This window comes from Amblyomma mixtum, chromosome 5, assembly GCF_055824585.1.
Source record: "Amblyomma mixtum isolate Tamu chromosome 5, ASM5582458v1, whole genome shotgun sequence".
NCBI classification, from domain to species: domain Eukaryota; kingdom Metazoa; phylum Arthropoda; class Arachnida; order Ixodida; family Ixodidae; genus Amblyomma; species Amblyomma mixtum.
In genome coordinates, this window is record NC_143016.1 from 190,850,604 (window position 1) to 190,870,034 (window position 19,431).

Consider the following 19,431-nt stretch of genomic DNA (forward strand, 5'->3'; position numbering starts at 1 on the left):
TGCATTTTTCTTTTGCATCTTCTGAAAAGGCTGCTGAGTTAAGAAAATATGGCAGAAGGCTGGTTTAACATTTAATTGCGTTCCTACTGACGTGCTACAGGTCAGCACATTGTTAGAATTTTTTTTTGCAAACACAAAGTTTGGTTTTGAATTTTTGTGATGCAGTGTGTGTTGACAGTGAGAAAAAAATTTCATACAAGAAATTTGAGATTAAAAATTTTGAAAAACAAACAATGTCTTGACCTGTACATGGCTCTAGGAGTGCAACAAAACAAACAGAGTCAAAATAGATTGAACAGTTGTGAAGAAATCTGTTCTGCAAAGTGAATATCCGTGCAGAAAACTGCAATGGAGAAAACTGCCCATTGTTTGAGCATTGAGCTCTGCAAAGCATTGAGCTCTTCTCTGTTTGCGTTTGAGCTCTGCAAAATGCCCCACAGTGCACAGCTGCCACTATTAACTTCTGGGTTTATTTATTTACAGTCAAGTCCACTTATAACAATACTGGTTATAACAATATATTGGATATAACAATGGTCAGTCATGGCACCAACAGCTTTGCCATGTGTTCTATGGTAAAATAAACTGCTTATAGCAATGCTATCAAGGCTCATTATTGGTTATAACAATTAAATCTGGCAATTGAGTGTCAACCATTATAGAAAAAAAAGAAGGAAATGCTACAACCACACCAGCAAAACCATGCTTACAACACGAAAGCGCGCATGTGTGGGGCCGACCAATGGACTAAGCTGGCGCAGCAACGCCACGATAGCAGGCAGGCATCATCGTGTCAGGAGAGCTGCTGCATTGCTGCATTGGCTACGCACGCCATGTGTACCCCCAATCAGTCGGTGCAGTGCGCGTGCATGCAGCCAGCGCGGTTTTTTTCTCTTGTCAGCTGTCACCGCACCCTTAGTTCTGCATGCTTCTTGAATTTCCCATAAGAATCACTTCCAGAAAGCCGGCTTGATTCCTGTGATGTGGAGGTGCGCGAAGCTCCCGGTGGCACAGTGATGGCGGTGCTTTGGTCATCGGTGAACATTGTTCCGGTTTCCTGAAGTTCGAATTAGCGAGCTTTTACAGGCATTAGAACAATCAAACCCCTCTAGGTATTTACTGTCAATAAATGCTCTGAAGTTTGTCATCTTTTATTTTTTTCGGCACAACAATAACAATGGTATTTCCATGGCACTTGAATATTGTTATAAGTGGGCTTGACTGTATTTATTTTAATACCCTCAGGGCCTGAGAACATTACAGGGGGGGGGTTTACAGCGCAGAAAAGAAAAAAAAACACATACAAAAGTACAACGTGCAGATTTGTTAACAATCACAATGGTGCAGTTACAAAACATAGTCAGTAAGTCCTGATTTGAAAAATGGTGAATCCACAATTGAGACAATGGAGGGGGGAAGGCGGTTCCATTCTGTGCAAGTTTTGGGTGAAAATGAGTTGAAAAGAACATTGGTGCGGCAACAGGGAATGGCGACCTTAAACCGGTGATCAGTGCGAGATGATGCATACGAGGGCTGAAAAAGAAGCTCGCTTTCCAGTGATGGGCAAAAAAAGAAAGTTTTATGGAACAGGGACAGACGAGAAAGTTTCCCGCGGAGAGATAAATCTGGGAGCCGAAGATTTGATTTAATTAAGGATACACTAGCTGTACCATGGTAGTTGGAGGTAATGAAACGAGCGGAACGGTTCTAGACAGATTCAATGAGGTCAATCAACGTATGTTGAGCTGTATCCAATATTGCCAATGCGTATTCAAGTTTAGGCCTTACTGGAGCTTGATACATTATCAGTTTGAGATGTAAAGGCGCTTGAGCGAAGTTGCGGCGTAAATAGCCAGGAGTACGGTTAGCATTGGCAATAATGAAATCGATATGCATGTTCTAGGAGAAGTTATTGGTTATGTGAACTCCAAGATATTTGTATGAGGATACTTGCTCCAATTTATCGCTGTTAATAAAGTATCCATAACAATCAGGGGTATTATGAGGCTTTAGGGCAGCATAAAACACGAGGCATACGAGGAGCTACAACAATTATTTAAAAAAAATCAATCTTTTTTTTTAATAAATAATTTATATAAATTTTAATTTTTGGGGGGAGGGATGAAGCCTGGATGCACCTGGTGGTTGTGGTTTTGTAGTGGTACAGAGCTCCACCTTGTTGCACTGTGAAGGAGGCTCTTAGAATTTTGCAGCAGTTCTGCTCCCGACAGTGTGCGTTCAACGAAGCGTTGACGGAAACATGAAAAGTATCCATTGCTGCTCCATTCTCATCTCAAAATCAAGCATTGCCCAGCCTTTCACAGAATAAATTTACTGTGATGCAAGCAGTTCTTGACAGTTTCTTTGGTGCCATTCGATAGTTCAAACATTTTTCCCGGTGCGTTGAAGTTTAATTAACGAGCTTTTTCTGTGCTAGCTTTGATTTTCGAGTATTTCATTATTACGATATTTCAGTATAACGAACGATTCTGGGCGGTCCCTCAAAGTTCATTGTATCGAGATTTCTCTTTATTGCTATAAACGAAGCAGCGCCTATAATGAAGGAATCTCACGGCCCCTTCTACCTCGTTGTTACTGAGTTCACTTGTAACAGACTTGACTCATTTGCTGCGAATCTAGTGTTTAGCATTCTGAGTATGCTGGCTCTGTGGCACTAATTGAGCAGCATGTTTTGTGACACTCCTGCTGCTTTTGAACTGTGCACACTTGGTCACCACACGGGGTACATTTCCTCTACCTTTTGGGAACATGTGCGCCTGTGGGTAGTGGTAGCTATAGCAGTAGCTTGGTTTGGGCTAACAGGTCTTCGAAAACATAGGATACGGACGACACAGAACTGGATGGAACAGGCACTGACTTGCAACTTTATTTTCGAAAAGCCACCACGTCAAATGTATAGGAGCCGATCACCACCATCAAGCGATGAGCATGTGCAAAGAAGAGCACATTTAAGATTACAGCACGTGGAAAATAGGTAAATAAGAAAGACGCGGTGCCGGGTGTGATGAACACAAAATAGGCATCGCGTACTGGAACTTAATTACTGCAAAGGTGCACTTTTTTTAAGCTCGTCGAGGTTTAGAACCAAACAAATTACACGGCAAAAATGAGGAGATAAAAAATGAAAGCAGTGTGCAAGGCTCCAGACTAGGACAAACATGTGTTGAAGAAAGGTGGAATTACATTTATGAGCATGGCAAGGGAAGTAAAAGATAAAAAGGAAACTGGGCGGAAAACAGACAAGGGCTGTGAAACTATATATAGTAAAATGAAAAACTATAAAATATATATAAGTATATATAACTATAAAAATAAAAAAAGAGAAAGAAAGAAAGAGTAAATGATAAAATGAGGAGTATAAAACAGGAGTGTACAGGGCTCCACACTAAAACAACGAAGGGGGGGAGAGGTGAAATGACCATTGGCGAATGGGATATGCAATTATGAGAAATGGAAATAACAAATGAAGCTAAAGCAAGCTAATAAAACGCCAAGGAATAAAAGGAAGAAAACAGGAGGAAAAGCGAAGCCAGTGACAACAGGAAAGGGTGCTTGCGGAAGGCAGTCTTGAGGACAAGGTTCACACCTACAGGTAGCCATCCAGGAATTCAACCTATAAAGGGTGATATGAAGGGTGATTCGATCTAACCGAGTTCAATATAATCGGGTTCGACTATATGTGCCACCCTTTTCTGAAGTGCTAGAGCAACGCATTGGACTCCAAATAGAGTGACTTCTCATCGCAGTTACTGGGTGCTTGAAGCAACCTTTGCATGGAGGTAGAACTGCATATACCTATAAACTAGGCCAGAATCAGCACTTCACAAGAAAACCATGGGGTGCTGTCTGATTACAGTTTTCATAGGTTGGTGTGGACTGCTTGACGACTTAATGCGGCATCATGCATCATGCAACATGCATGCATCATGCATGATGAGTTAATGCGGCATCATGCAACGGCTTGTTATGTATTACTTCTGAAGGCAGTGGGTGCAGCCGTGCAGGCAAACAAGCTCTTGCGTTGTCCTCCGCAGGTGCAGCAGCTGCGCGAGCAGCTGACGTTGGAGCGGCAGCAGTCGGAGCGCCTGGCCCAGCGGGAGCACCTGCTGGAGGCGCAGCTGCGGGACGCCCAGGCCCAGGTGGCCGCCCTGCACGACGAGAGGCGGCGCGTCTGGTCAGTGGCCTGCCAGTCCGGCATTGCTGCTGAGCTGTTCAGAAATGTCTCAACGTCTAATACATTACAGTCTTGATGAAACGAACACGGTTGATTCGAATTTTGAAATACTACAAATTTGCAAAATTCTCCCGCAGGAGTGCATTGTGTGCAATGTGCCTGAACACTAGCTCCTCCACGTACAAGCTCCTTAGCTGCAACCACACCCTCGAGCACTAAGTGCTGTATATACCATGACTGGCAGCACCTGACCCACATTGCGCTGACTCTGCTACCACTATTGGAGGCCTATACTCTGTATAATGCAAGCGTATTATAGCCAACCTCAAACACCCTTTCCAGGGGCCCTTTAAAGATCGTCTGGTCTTTCTCTCTTGCTTCTTTCGCTCCCACCTTCTTGCCCTTATGGTTCGGGTGTCCACAGAGATGCGAGACAATTACTGCACCATTTCCTTGTCTCAAAAACCAATTTTCAAACCAATTTTTCACCACTTAGGTGAAACATCCTATAAAATCACATTTTCACCTGATATCTCGGTGTTGGGCTTCTGCTACAAAACAGGAGGAAGCTGCTCCAAATGGAAGTTTTGCCTGCTGCAAAGCATGCTCCAAAATGCCATTGGCAATTCCCAACACTGAACATGCGTAGAGGTGGCCTGGTATCGGCACCGCACGGGCGGCGGATGGAAAGGTGTGTAGGGTTCACAGCAGCTGCACTATGAAAGGAGCGAGGTAAGAGAGAGGTGCGCAGCTACCCCTTCAGAGCACTGCGAGCCTCAAAAATCGGGGCAGACAGGAAGCAAATGGCTGTCGCTTCAAAAGTGAGGCAGGAAAAAGAAGAGAACTCGAGATATGCTGCGCTGGCAGATGAAGGACGATGGACACAACTGTGCAGTTGTGGCCATTCTCTGTCGTGCTTCTGCAGACCAACTCACCCAGCAACATGCCTTGCTAAGAAAACTAGGCCAAAGCTGTTGTAAGGGGGGACACTGGTCTTTTAGACCAAAAAATCAATTTTCAAAAATGGCATTTGTGGAATCTACAGCTATCATTTTCCAACTGTACCAATTTTTACCTTCAAGAAATCAACATTTTGACCATAATATTAAATTCAGATCATCGTGTGGGCTGAATTTGTGCAGGAGCAGACAATTTAATGGCATGAAAATTTTGGGCATCTGGCTGTCTTAGTATGTTGATATCTCAACATCTAGGACAAATAGAGTTGTCATATTGTTTGCTAGGGGAAGCTTAAGGCACAGTGTGTGCAGTAATCGAAGATTTGTTCAATCGCACTTCAAAAATTTATAATTTTGCAAAGTTTATCGATGCATTACATTCACACCTTGAACATTGATATTCCAAGTGCTGTAAAATTAGTGATGAGGGTAAAATGGAAAGATGGTTTTGATTATTGCACTCTTTACTCACCATACTATGTAGCCATGGATTAAAAATGATTTTTTATTGAGCAGTTTTTTTTGCACCAGGGTACTAATGATTGACTAATTAAAATTGATTATCTTGGAAACCAACTAATTTATGAGAAAGGTAATTTCATTGTTGAAATCAGTACAAAAAACTGAGCAAGGTGGTACAGTTTCATTAGGATTGGACTAAAAGTAAGGAAAATAGGTCTAAGACCAGTGTCCCCCCTTAAAGCAGGGCAACGGGACTTTGATTCACTGTTCAGCTCACCTCATGCATAGTGCCATATATGTTTTATTTCCAGTTATTTTCTCGCTGCAAGGTCATTTTCTATGTCACACATATTTGGACATGCATACCATGCTTTGAGGAGGCCACTTCATAAAAGGTGAACTCATGATAGGACCAACAAATTTTCTGATCCCTTCAAGGTCATTCTAAAGGGAGTGTACTGTAGAACTATAAATGAAGGCCCTTATGGCTGGCATACTATTCTATCCTGTTTCCTCGGGATGGTGCACCAAATTGATGTTCGGTATGCAGGTGCACTGTTTCTGGTGGCTAGTGTGACAGCCAGACATCAGATTTGTTATCTATGAGGTCTATTCAATCACATCCCAAAAACATTTTCTGTGAAAACAGCCCACAATGGACCTGGAAAAATGTTTTCATGACTTTAGGTAGCACAAATGTGGCAGCTTGTGCAACTTCAGTTCCAGTTTTCTCAAAAGTATTTTTGGCCCTACAGTGGAACCTCGATTATATGTCCCCCGGTCATGCGACGACCCGCATTTTACGACGAATTTGTGCGGTCCCGGCAAAACCCCCATAGAGACGATGCATTAAAAACCTCGGTTATACGACGCAAATTTTAGAAGGACCCCGCTTCGTACGACATCTGGCTCGTACGTCCGTCAAAAAAGGTCGTCAGCAAACGCAGGCCGGGATGTACCGTATTCTCGCGATTCTAAGCACCCCCCGAATCTAAGCACCCCCCCCTATTTTCGGAAAAAAATTTCTGAAAAAAAACTTTGCATGCGAATCTAAGCACCCCCTTTTTTGCGCGGAAGAGAGCGTTGCCGAGGCCACCAAGTGCACTTGCTCTCTTTTTCGTCCAGCCTGTGCAGTCGGAGTCCTGAGGAGGCGCGGCCTGCGCGTTGTTGTTGTTGTGACTGAGAGAAGGATGAAAAGGAAATTGCACAGGCCTGCCTACTGGCTCGAGCCAAGCCACCACCGCTGCCAAGTGCAGATAGAGGAGATTTAAAAGATCAGAGGAAAGATAAAGAGAAAAGATAAGACGCCCCTGGCAGCAACAAATGCGTCCGCTGGAGCGGACGCTGCTGAAAAAACAGATAAGCGGGCGAGGCCGCGCTCGCCGAAGCGAGGACAGCGGCGTCCACGGCGCTTTTTGTGTTGCTGCGTTCCGACACTACAAGACAGATGGCAGCACAGAACTGTCTGCAGCTATTTTTCTTTTGAATGTTTCCTAAATAAAATGTTTTTTCTTGCGCCCGTTTCATCGAGATTTCGCCGCGAAAAGAGGGGCCCGGGGTGGGGGGGGGGTCAGTTTAGATTTTTCGAATCTAAGCACCCCCTCTCACTTTGGGCATCGCGATCATGAAAAAAAGGGGGTGCTTAGAATCGAGTAAATACGGTAGGCACACTTTAGCCAGTCGATAACCGGTGCGCCTTAATCTTTCCACCTATCAAGAAAACCCCACGAGCCGCTGCCCCGCTGCTCATGGCAGCCTCAACGGCCATTTTATCTTGTTTGTTGAAGACTAGCCCTTTGCCGGCAAAATGTGCTGCATTTGTGTTCCGAAAAAAAAAAAAAAAAGATGACGATGAAGTTCAGACGTTAAAAAATATCACGCTTGATTTTCGATTATACGACACCCGGATTATACGACGGTTTTGCGCGGTCCCCTGAACGTCGTATAATCGAGGTTCCACTGTAGTTGCTTGCAGATAGTGTAGCATGACAATGGCTTCACGGATCTTCGTGCAGTTTGTTGCACCGTGTTCCTTGATAAATTTTTTATGGAGCAACATTCCTACATTTTTGAAGTACTCTATTTTTACTGTGCAACTACTTTGATGGGATGAGAATGAGCGCATTATGCAAGCTTGTATATAGTGTTCTGCGTAGAAAAAATCTGGCTAATAAAGATATTTTGGGAGTGTCACTGCATGAACAATTCCTTTCATTGAAATTAAGAACGACTCCAAGACTCCTACCATGTTTTGTTGTCACACACGACTATCTGCAAGTTTGGCATAGCAGTGAAGCACTCATAAATTTATAAAGTCAAAACTGCTGAAGATATATCAATGAAATTTTATGTGTAATTTTTATTGCACTTCTCAAAAAGGCTGTTAAATTTTATCGCTCTACACCAGTAAAACATGTCTGGCGGTTTAGCATTGCTAAGAAGGAAATATTGCGCGAAAGCACAGTTTTTTGCAGATGATCACCATTGCCATACCTGAAAGTGCGATTGAAGTGTCCGTTGACCCAAGGAGCCAGTTATGTGCGTCTTCAACTTTGCTGTTGTCAATGCCAGTTTACCCATTGTACGCTGGCGGCCTATGAGATGAAAATGAAAATTGGTTATTGAGGAAAAGAAAATGACACAGTAATTGTCTAACATTTCGGTGAACATCCGAACTGCGCCTTAAGGGAAGGGAGGAAGGAGGGAGTGAAAGAAGAGAGAGAGAAAGAGGTGCTGTAGTTGGGGGCTTCGGATTAATTTCGACCATTTGGCGTCCTTCACCGTGCACTGACATCGCACAGCACATGGTCGCCTTTGCGTGTCGCCTCCATCGAAACGTGGCCACCGCGACCAGGTTTGAACCTGGGACCTCCGGCTGAGTAGCCGAGTGCCCTAACCACTGAGGCAGTTCTGCGTTTCTGCAGCAATGTGTTCAGTACCAACACGTATTGCTCTAGTGCGGTGTTTCTGCCACAGTGTTGCCCATGCCAACGCATGCAGCGCACATCTCTCTGTCACTGCCACCACAGCCCAAAGTGCAAATATTGGTTTGATAGTAGTGTTAGATGATGAAGAAGATGAAGCTGATCTGTTTGTGTCGCCACGGGTTGAATACCAGGTGCAAATAATTATATGATCTTATTTTTATTTACTTCTTTCACTTGGCACAAACACTGCAAACTGACAAACATTGCAAGATCTTGCTCGAGGTTTACCCGTCAGAGTAGTGCTTTTGCATTAATGTAAAAATTCACCTTTGATCCTTGTGTCCCTCCTTAAGTACGTCCTTTCTCCATGAGGCACAGTGTGACTTGTCACTGTGGCCAGGAAAGGACAGGAGGAAGCTGGTGGCATGAAAGGCTGGGTGGTTGCCCTGCCACTTGCTGAGGGAGGGCTGCAATGAAGTTTCCTTTGGGTACAAAGCTGACAGGTGATGCTCTGGTCCATGCAGCGCTGAGCTGGAGATGCTGCGACGAGACAAGAGCAGCCTGGAGGCCAAGTTTTCCACGGTGGCTGTGCAGCTGGCTGAAGCAGAAGCCGCCAAGCAGCGGCTGCACCGACAGGTACCCTCTTGGAAGCTGAATCTTGTCACACAGCTGTGGTCGAGTTGCGCTTCACTGACGTCGTGCTGCTGCAGGGAAAGGGGAAGCCAACGGAGATGTGCAAAGAGGTGTCTTGTTGGGAAACAGTGGGGGCAAGCACTGGCTGGTGGCTACTTATTGTGTTGCAAAACTTTGTTTACAATTCTTATGAACCGTCGGAGAGGACTTCTGTGATTCGTTGCGCAGTCCTCCATGCAAGCAAGGACTGAGTGCCGGTGCACAATGCCATGGGGCCCGGCTGGCCATGCACAGTGTGTAGCCGTCGCAGCAACACTGTCATCATTCACAGTGGGTGCCGGGCACAAAAGAAGTGGTTATAGCATATGACCAAATAGCAGAAAAAACAACAAAATAGCACAATCAAAAGTAATGCCTTGACCGGTCGCTATGTATTTTTGCTGTTGTCACAGGAGTTCGTCTGTATATCCATCGTAAGCTTTTCCTTCATGTTAGCCTCACAAGGTATCATTTCACATGAGCCATACACCGGGCGTGATTCTCAACGTTGTTCATACATACTCTGAAGGCAGCAAACATATTTTCATCATCATCAGCCCGACTATGCCCACTGCAGGGCAAAGGCCTCTCCCGTGTCTCTCCAATTAATGCTGTCCTTTGCCAGTTGCGGCCACCGTATTCCCGCAAACTTCTTACTCTCATCTGACCACCTGACTTTCTGCCGCCCCCTGCTATACTTGCCTTCTCTTGGAATCCACTCTGTTACCCTTAAAGGGCCCCTGAAAAGGGTGTTTCAGGTTGGCTATAATACGCTTGCGTTATGTAGTATATAGGCCACCAAGCGGTCATGCCACATATAAGACCTCTAAAGCGAGCCGATCATTTACAATATCATAATGTACGATCATAATGTATGACTGTGTGTACATGTTATCAAAGCTACTTCTGTTAGCCGGTGTTGTAGAGATTAACCCTGGCCCCACTGCCCCTGTTCCAAGCTTAGCTGATCTGCCTAACGGTATGCGCGAAATTTCAATCCGGACAGGCTGCTATGCTTGAAGAATTAAAGACCATCCACTCCACCTTAGCAGATCATGATACAACTTTCAGCGAACTAAAAGCGCGGCTAACAAACGAAACAGATTGTGCATGTGTAGCCGACATGAAATTTGAGGTAGAGAGCACGAGGGAAACAACTAACGAATGTAAAGATTTTGTATCTGCACTGGCTTCATGCATTGATGATGCAGAGAACCAGTCACGCCGGTGTAGTTTTATGGCTTGAAAGACAACGACAAAGAATCTTGGGAAGAATCTGAGACTAGTCATCAATCTTTGCTGTCAGCATCTGGAAGAAACAGTTCAGCCCCAGGATATTGAGCGCGTTCATTGACTTGGCACGTTCCATATCGATAGAACCAGGCCTATCATTGTTAAGTTTGCGCATTTTCAAGACAGACAGTCAATGCTCGCTGCGAGTGGCAAGTTGAAAAATGCAGATTTTGGTATTGCTGAAGATTTTTCCTTTCGAACCCGGCACGCTCGTAAGCGGCTCATTGAATTTGGCCTTGACCTGAACACAAAGTTTAAACTGCACTCAGACTGGCTTATCGTGGATAATATGTATTTGACAATATCTCTGTAAAGGTCTCTGTAATTTCCGGAGCCTTTCACTACGGCATTCTTCATAACCTGAGTCACTTTGAGACGTTAAACCCTAATAAACCAAACCAAACCAATCTCTGTAAAGGTCGATATGGAGATCGCTCAGGAGGCGACCGCGGCCATGTTTATTTGAGGGCTGCCTGAAAAGAGAAAGCAGCGGTGGCAGCGTTCGGCCGAGGCCGAGGTCCAAGCGTTCTCCATAGTGCGTGCCAGCCAGTTTGTCGTTTTCGGTATTCCGCCACTGCCAGCCGTGCGGGTCGCTACATCTGTAATGAGGTTATCGAAAAGAAGAAATAGCAACAAGGCCATATCACAGTGCAAGTCATGCCAACGTGACCACTGCCAGTTTTCATTTTTGTTAACTTACATTCGCAGCGTTATATCTAAACGAGATCAGCTATGCAACCTAATTTCTTTGTCCTCTTCCAACATTCGTCTCACTGAATACTCACTTACACTTACTCACTGAAATCTTACTTAAAGGGACACTGAGGAGAGCTCTATCAATATTTTTTTTACAGCAAAATCCGATAGTTTGGCATTTCATGGCTTTGTTGCCACTTGGCCGGCAGCGAAAGATGCATTTATTTCCAAGAAATTTTGATTCGAAGTTGAAAAAGTTTTTCCCGCCACTCTGATTCAAACTTGGAATTCTCCTATGACGACAGAGGACTAAGTGACGTGAAACATGACGTGCACATGACATAACGCAGACTCCGTGATTTCTGACGGCCAGCAGTGCGGCCTGGCAGCAGCCGAAAACAAAGCTACCGCCGGCCGCACGTTGAAGGCATCTATCGGCTATTGCGGCCGTCGCTACCGTCGCTTCGTTTACGTTTGCACCAGCGTTTTGCCAGCGTTACGATGGATCCAGTTCTCAAAGTCGTCAACGAAGTTCTAGCAAATAGACACCTTTAACATACCATGTACCTTGTTACCGCTAGCGGAATACCGGGAGCCCACCTACTGCCGGTGAGCAGGCGCTGATTTGTCCCGATGCTGCAGGCACGCGCGTAGCTGCCGGATACGTGGTGCCATCTGGCGACGTCAAGAAGATTTGCGCATGCATTGGCTGCACCTCAGTGATTCGTGGCTTTTCGTGTTCTAGTGTTTCTAGAACCATTGGTTCTAGCAACACTGTTTTGTCCTATGACGTCATCACGCTTGTACTTGCGAGTTTGGCCTGTGGCGGCGATACCTGTATTTTGGTTCTCGCTCTTTTCTACGTTACAAGAGCGTTGTTGTCAGTATAAGTGGCGTTTTTGAAATCAGGAGCTGGTATTCTGTCGATACAAGCCAGCTTCAATTTCTCCTCAGTGTCCCTTTAATCTTAATCTTAATATTAGTTACTGAAACATGGCTTAATCCCACTATTCACAACTCCGAAATTCTGCCTTCAATATCTGGCTTTGGTATCTTCCATAAACATCGAACTGATGGCTTGCGCGGCAGCGGTGTGCTTGTTGCTACTAAATCTGAAGTGGGTTGTTCTCGTATTGACATTCTAACCCTGCTCGAAAGTATCTGGTTTCTTTGCACTGCATGTTTTCCCAAGCTGCTTATTGGCATTTGCTACCATCCACCTAGTAGTGACCATTCTTAAACAACATGCTCTCTTAAATTAGTGACCATTCATTTGCACCCTTATTTTGTGATGCACTGAGTACCCTGACTAGTACTTACCAAAACGCTCCTATTACTCTTTCTGGGGATTTCAAATTTGCATTCCCAAACTTTCCATCGTGCATCAATGCTCACTAAATGCACTCCAGGAAGCGAATCTGTAAACACTTGCCTCATCTTCGGATTAACACAGTTAGTTACCACTCCAACCCGTGTCACTGATCGCTTCGCTAATATCCGAGGCCTTGTACCATCTACTCACCCTGAAAATTTCTCTGCAATAACTCGTATGCATGGCCTCAGCGATCACATGTCAGTGCACACTACATTCTCTTGCAGCATGCTCAATATTTGAAAAAATAAAAGAGACAATTACCCTATACGATAAAGGAGATTATGTAGGCATATATCGCAGACTAACAACCTTCCTAGACACACAATTTCTCGCTTTGCTCCATCGAATCAAACTGCCTTTTTTTCAAATCAAAATTCCAGCGTCTCTTAAAGCTGTATATTCCAAACATAACAGTAAGCGAGAGAGATGGATCACCGTGGTTTAACGTGTCATTAAAGCGACTGAATAACAATAACAAATGTCTGTTTCGATCTGCTAAGCTTACAAACACACCTTTAGCATGGACTAAATATTACAGCACTGCTAAACACTATAATACCCAAACATCACAAGTGAAATGTAATTTCTTTTCTGATACTTTACCATCGATGATACGAAGCGACCTGAAACCATTATGCCTCACAAAAGTATTATGCCCCACGAAACTAGTGCCATTTCTCTGTGGGATTAGGTGGGAAATCTTGTTATTGAATCTGATGTCGCAAATGTACTTCATCCTGCTTTTTCATCTGTCTTCATCAATGAAACTGCCCCGGCAGCCTTTCTGACATCCCATATCAGAAGCAGCATTGCATTTGAACCTCATGGCATAGCTAAAATTATTGACTGTTTAAAAAACACTTCGTCGTCTGGCATCTTTCAGCAATTGCTTTCATCAGCATCACTACCTCGTGACTGGCAGATCGTTAAGGTCATTCCAGTGTTCAAGAAAGGCAACCGCTTATCACCATGCAATTATCGCCCGATTTTCCTTACCTGCGTCTGTTGCAAAATCATGGGGCGTATTTTATACTCCCTTGTTGCTGCCTTTCTAACCTCTGCAATGTTCTTCCATCCTAACCAGCACGGTTTCAGCAAGGGCCGGTCATGTGAAACTCAGCTTGCCCTTTGTTTTACATGTTTTACTCACTTACTTAGACTGCAGTATTCCCTGTGATGCTCTGTTGCTCTATTTTGAAAAGGCATTTGATAAAGTTCCCCTTGGCTACTTAATACACGAACTGTCGTTTATAAACCTTCACCCAGCTGTCTTTAATTGGGTCTGTGTCTTTTTAACTGACCGTCAGTAGTTTGTCTTTGCTAACGGTCGCTCATCATCTCTCTCTAGCGTAAAGTCCGGAGAATCTTGGATAGAATGTGGAAGTAGCTGAAGAATGCTTTCAGCTGCCTGTGTGACACCAGCTCCGTCTGAAACGGTGATTTTGTTTTAGTTGCACCTGAAGTGGTTGGAAGAGACATAGCACAGCTGTACGGCTGATGTGATAACGCTTTGCGGTTGCTGCCATTGCCACCCTTGCTAGGTGCAGTTTCCGTACTGTCACAGTTTCCATAGTTATAGCATATGTTCCGCACGATGGCACGTTTCAACCAGTCACTGTGCTGCACTGGGGGCCGCATGAGGATATGCTAGCTCCGCCCACGTTGAACCTGTCTAACGGGCTCCTACAAGATTTTTTTTTGAGCTAGGTGGTTGTATCGCGACACATTTACATAAATGTGAACTGGCATATGAAAACGAGGACAACATTACAAGACAGAATTAGCGTCAACTTCCAACTCTGTTCATTTTCGTGGAAAGAGCCACTTTTTAACCACCCGAGGAATGTGTGCTAGAAAAGAGAACAGCAGTGGTAAAAACAGGCCATGGCAGCTGCATGGCCACAAATTGCAAAATTTGCGAATGCACTGTGATTTTCGAAATAAAAAAAACAAATGCTCATAGCTAGGTCAAAAGACAGAGATTTGAAGCAAAGGGTCCCTACCTGTAAAGCTACTCCACCTTGGCAGATTTCCTGAGACATTGCAGAATTGAGACAGCGAGCGTTTGGTTGTGCTAAAAGCACCCAGGAGTGGGGAAATGTTTGTTGTTGGCGCAGTACGAGGACCGCTGGCTGGAGCGGGAGCTGGGCCGCCCTCTTCCTCGGAGTGCCATCTCTGCAGCACCGCAGCAGCCACGCACAAGCACCCCGGTGGGTCCAGGGGCTGTGGGGTACTCACATGTCATGCTCAGTTTTGTCCATCCACACTCATCTGGTCTTCGGTCACTTTGCCCACAAGCTGTCAAATGGCCTTGCCCTGGCTGGACCAACATGTACTGCATGTCTCAGATTCCTCGAGGAACCATTTCTGGATTTGTATCCTCAAATTTCGCAAGGATAAATGCTGCCATAGGTGTACATTACTCATTCAGACCAGGAGGTTAGCACAAAATGAATATTAGGCACCTGCACTTTTCCATGAGTTACATGCACTGGAGGGGTTGCTCTGCCTCTAAGCTTCTCGAAAGCACATTGATTTTGATGCAGTGTAGCCAGAGTTTGTTGGGCCTCAGCGCCAAGAATAATTGTGTTTTCAAAATTCTAAAAACTGATACCAGTGTTACCTACGGTGCGCTGCACACCTCTCAATAAATAAGGAGATCAACAGTAATAGTTAGAAAGTTTACTACTCAATCGTCCTACTAGGTAGCACGTCTCAGTTGTATTCTGATGTGCTACACCACTGACAGTACTGTGCCAAAAAATGTTCTTCTAACTCAAAAAGCCTATCTATAAAAATTAAGTGAAATATACATAGCATACTTTTCTTTTAAGGGATACTGGTAAACTGCCATTCATGATCCGAGAGTACCGTATTTACCCAGTTCCAACGCGCACTTTTTTTTCGGAGAAAATAGGTCTTAAAAATCACTTGTGCATTGCATTCAGGTACAAACTGGCTTGCAGTTTTCTTTTTTTGGTCACATAAATCAGGGGCACGTTAGACTCGAGTAAATACGGTACCTACCAAAGGTGCTCCACCCCATTCTTATTTTTCTAGTTGTTTCACACTCGTGGTCTGGATCTGTGGTCACTACTTGGCCATAGTAGATGTATTGCTTTACCACTTCCAACTGTTCGCCACAAAAATTTTTTTGCATGTGCAGAGGAACGTTGCTTATCTACGGGTGCAATAGCTTAATCTATACTTCACTGAGTGCTAAATTGCTTGCTTACTTAGAAAAAGGACGGTTGAGAGTCTGCAACTTTTTACAAGTGTGAGTACTTGTGCCTCGTTTCATAGCTCCTTAATGTAGGCTATGGAATCGTAGCATGTATGATTACCATGTAGGGGTTCTCAGCTGGGTTCCCGATTATGTAAATGCATGCACGCATCAACCGCCACCTTTCTCTTACCCACGCTATTTCGGGACGAATCCTGCTGCAATTGCTTAAGGGGGACGAGGGTCTTAAAACTAACTTTTTTTATTTACGGCTGGAATCTCATGAAATTTTGCACACAGGTGCATTGTTCTCTTCAGATTTCAAATTTTCAATTTGAAATCTGACCACCAGACCACCAGCTCCGTTGAGACCACCAGCTCAATTTTAATTGAGCTGGTGGTCTTAAATGTTGAAAAGTCTAGAATGTAATTAAATAATTTCTTACGCAGGTTTAATAAACTCTCTCATTGCATTTTGTTGCTTTTATTTACATGAATTGATAGCCAGAGAGTTCCCATACCCGATGACATTCTTCGTTTTTCTCTAAAGGCATGTCATCCTGATATACTATGTCGAGAGTAAAAGGTAGCAGTATCTTACACTGCAAGTTGTTAAGCCAATTGTAAATTGCTATTCATACGTGGCCTAAACAAAAAAAGTAAGAATGTCATTGGGTATGGGAATTCTCTGGCCATCAATTCACGTAAATAAAAGCAACAAAATGCGATGGGAAAGTTCTTTTAAGCTGCGTAAGAAATTACCTAATTACATACTAGCATCTAAGATAAATTTTGATCTAAGACCACCAGCTACATTTCTGGAATCAGAAGAGAAAAGCGCATCCGTGTGCAATACTTCATGAGATTCAAGCCATAGATAACAAGGTCAGTTTTAAGACCCTCGTCCCCCCTTAAGGGAAGACTTTTTCGCCTCATTTCGGGGGTAACACATCTGCATGCTCCTCTTTTGTGAGGCTGGAAGGGGACTGAAGCCAGGGTTCCTCAGCGTTTTTTGTAAGCCATCGGGGGCTCCTTAAGGGCAAAAAGAGCCCCTGGTGATTTTGTCTTACAAAGGGTGACTGTTGCCACCGGTTCCCTGTGGCCACCGTATGCCATTCACTGCGGCCTGTCTTGTGCAGAAGAAGCGTGAGGCACCCGAAGGGCAGAGCCTGCAGCATGGCCAGGAGCACACCGTGCGGCTGCACCAACTGGAGGCACGCCTGCGCACCACCCTCCAGGTAGTGTTGCAGCCTCGCCTGTGTGTTCATCAGCAGTGAATGATGTCCCCGCAGGGTTGTACTGCATTCCCCGGATGTCCAGTGTGGCAGAATCTGATTGTGTGACGTGTTTAGCTACGCACACATTAGCATAGGGCACCTTGTGGGTGCATAATGCAATGGAACAAAGCATTCAACAACTACAATGGGATACAAAAACCAGCAAAACGGGACGCATTCACACAGGCGAAGAAATACACACGGACAGTGCTGGAACACAACTGAATATTTTATTTCCTGAAAGTCTCGAGCAGACCAGGCAACCATGCGGAGGGAGTTGTCTCCTGTATGGCTGTATTGCACGCGAAAGTTATGTATGGGAGGATCTCGTCCCAAATCTTACGCTGGACGTCTACGTACGTTGCGAGCATATCTGCTATAGTTTTGCTGAGTCTCTCGGTGAGCCCATTTGACAGCGGGTGGTAGGCAGTAGTCTTGCGATGGCTGGTGTGACTCAACTTGAATACCTCGTACATGAGCTGCGCTGTGAAAGCCATTCCTTGATCTGTGATCACATAGGACGGGGTGCCATGTCGTAAAACAATGCAGTGCATGAAGAACTGCGTGATTTCAGACGATGGGCCACACGGCACTGCTTTGGTTTCTGCATACTTTGTCAGGTAGTCTGTCACGACAATTATCCACTCATCGCCGGTGGATGATACAGGCAATAGGCCCAGAAGATCCATGCCGACTTGGTCAAAGGGTGTCTGAGGCAATGGAACTGGTTGGAGCAAACCCGCGGGCTTGAGGGGAGGTGACTTGCAGCGCTGGCATTCATGGCAACCTCGGAAATATTTTTTTCTGTCACTGTTTTTCAGGACATTGGGCTGTTTTATTGGTGCTACTGTTTGAATGTTTGTGATCGCGTGCTGTTTTTTTTTTTTTCGGAAGCTGCTTTTCGTTGTTTTTTGTGCATTATTGATGTTCTTGCTGCTGGTTTCCAGCTGGGAATCGTGTTGTCGGACACCCATGAATATTGTTCCCATTTAAATTGGCATTTACTTTTGCATCATCATTTTTTAATGTTTTCTTTGTGTCTTGATGAATCCATTCCCTTATGCAGTGCCCCTGAGAAATAAATATGTGGTTTCGTACTAAACAGTCATTGAATATTTCATTGATACAGAGGTCTAGACTTGAGTTGCCATAAGTGTGGTCTGCAATCTGCTTATAGTTAATTAAAAGAGCGCACTGTGTCCTGAAGGATGGTAGAACATCCGTGCTGTGTGTGATCTGCTTGCAACTGTCACAGTTTGCCATGACAGCCGCAATACAGCCTGGTGGTACAATTTCCTCATCATCCAAACAGGTCATGCGTTAGGGATAATGCTGAAGCAAGGGTTCTGATTGTTCAGAGTTGGCAGGCAAAGCTGATGTGGCCGGCACAGTCGCTTTCGCTTGTGAAGTGGCAGTAGTGAAAGAATGCTCATCTCAACGTTGAGTGATCAAGTGAAGGGAACAAGAGTGTGTGTTAAAGGTGCAGTGAAGAGGAATCTGAACTCGTCTTTTTGCTGCGGGAACTGTATCTACACATTCCGAGCATTCTTAGAAACTTCGACTTATTGCCCTGTGTGGCCGATTTCCGTAATTAAATCGGAATAACGTCCGGCTCCCGCCTTTCTTATTTCAGTTCTCCGCGTATGGTGGGTGGAGTCGATCAACGTGTGGAGTGCCTTTCAGCCAGCTCCATGGAGGCTTTGCTTTTGCTTTATTTTGTTTTTTAGGTTTCCGTGAATAAATAGTTTCATTCGCAGATAATGTAGCCGCAAAAAAAAGCCCGCAGAAATAAAAATATGCACGGACTATTTGCTACTACGGATTACTATGTATTACTCCGCCGATGGCTGGCAGAGCGGCAAGCCGCCACGGGACTGGGTGAAAGGCATTCCACGCGTTGGTTGACGCCACCCACCGTACGGGGAGAATTAAAAAAAAAAAAAAGGTGGGAGCCGGACGTTAATCTGATTTAATTAGGGAAATCGGCCGCAGAGGGCAATAATTCGAAGTTTCCAAGAATGCAGGGAACGTGTAGATTGAGTTCCCGCGGCAGAAAAACGAGTTCAAATTCCTCTTCACTGCACCTTTAAGTGCAGAGTGGTCATTCAAGAGGCTGTGTTCTTGTGTCCCCGTGCAGCTGGACGTGAGTCGCAGCAGCGGCCATCCCGAGGGAGACCACTTGGCTCAGGTACTGTGGTTGTTGTTGTTTACAGTGGCCGCAACTGCCAGCTCTGCCTGGGGAGCTGTGAGCACAGGTCCATCACATGTTTAGGCAACCCATCAAAAACTGCTGCACTGAAAGGCCGCATAAGCACATCTAAAGGCCGCACTTTCTTTTTTTAATTTGGGTGG

General features: G+C 44.8%; 1 protein-coding gene across 13 annotated transcripts in view; it reads left to right on the forward strand.

Moving 5' to 3' along the window:
• LOC149345254 (uncharacterized) overlaps positions 1-19,431 on the forward strand; it is a 179,693-nt gene that overhangs the window by 137,241 nt on the left and 23,021 nt on the right. For all 13 annotated transcript variants that reach the window (XR_016283260.1, XR_016283261.1, XM_089546514.1 and 10 more), the window contains 5 exons: positions 4,056-4,195; positions 9,068-9,179; positions 14,697-14,789; positions 16,942-17,040; positions 19,217-19,267. Coding sequence is in view for 11 of the 13 variants with exons in the window: in XM_089546514.1 (XP_089402640.1) it covers positions 4,056-4,195; positions 9,068-9,179; positions 14,697-14,789; positions 16,942-17,040; positions 19,217-19,267 (495 nt within the window). In the remaining 2 variants the exon portion in view is untranslated. The remainder of the gene's footprint in view (positions 1-4,055; positions 4,196-9,067; positions 9,180-14,696; positions 14,790-16,941; positions 17,041-19,216; positions 19,268-19,431) is intronic.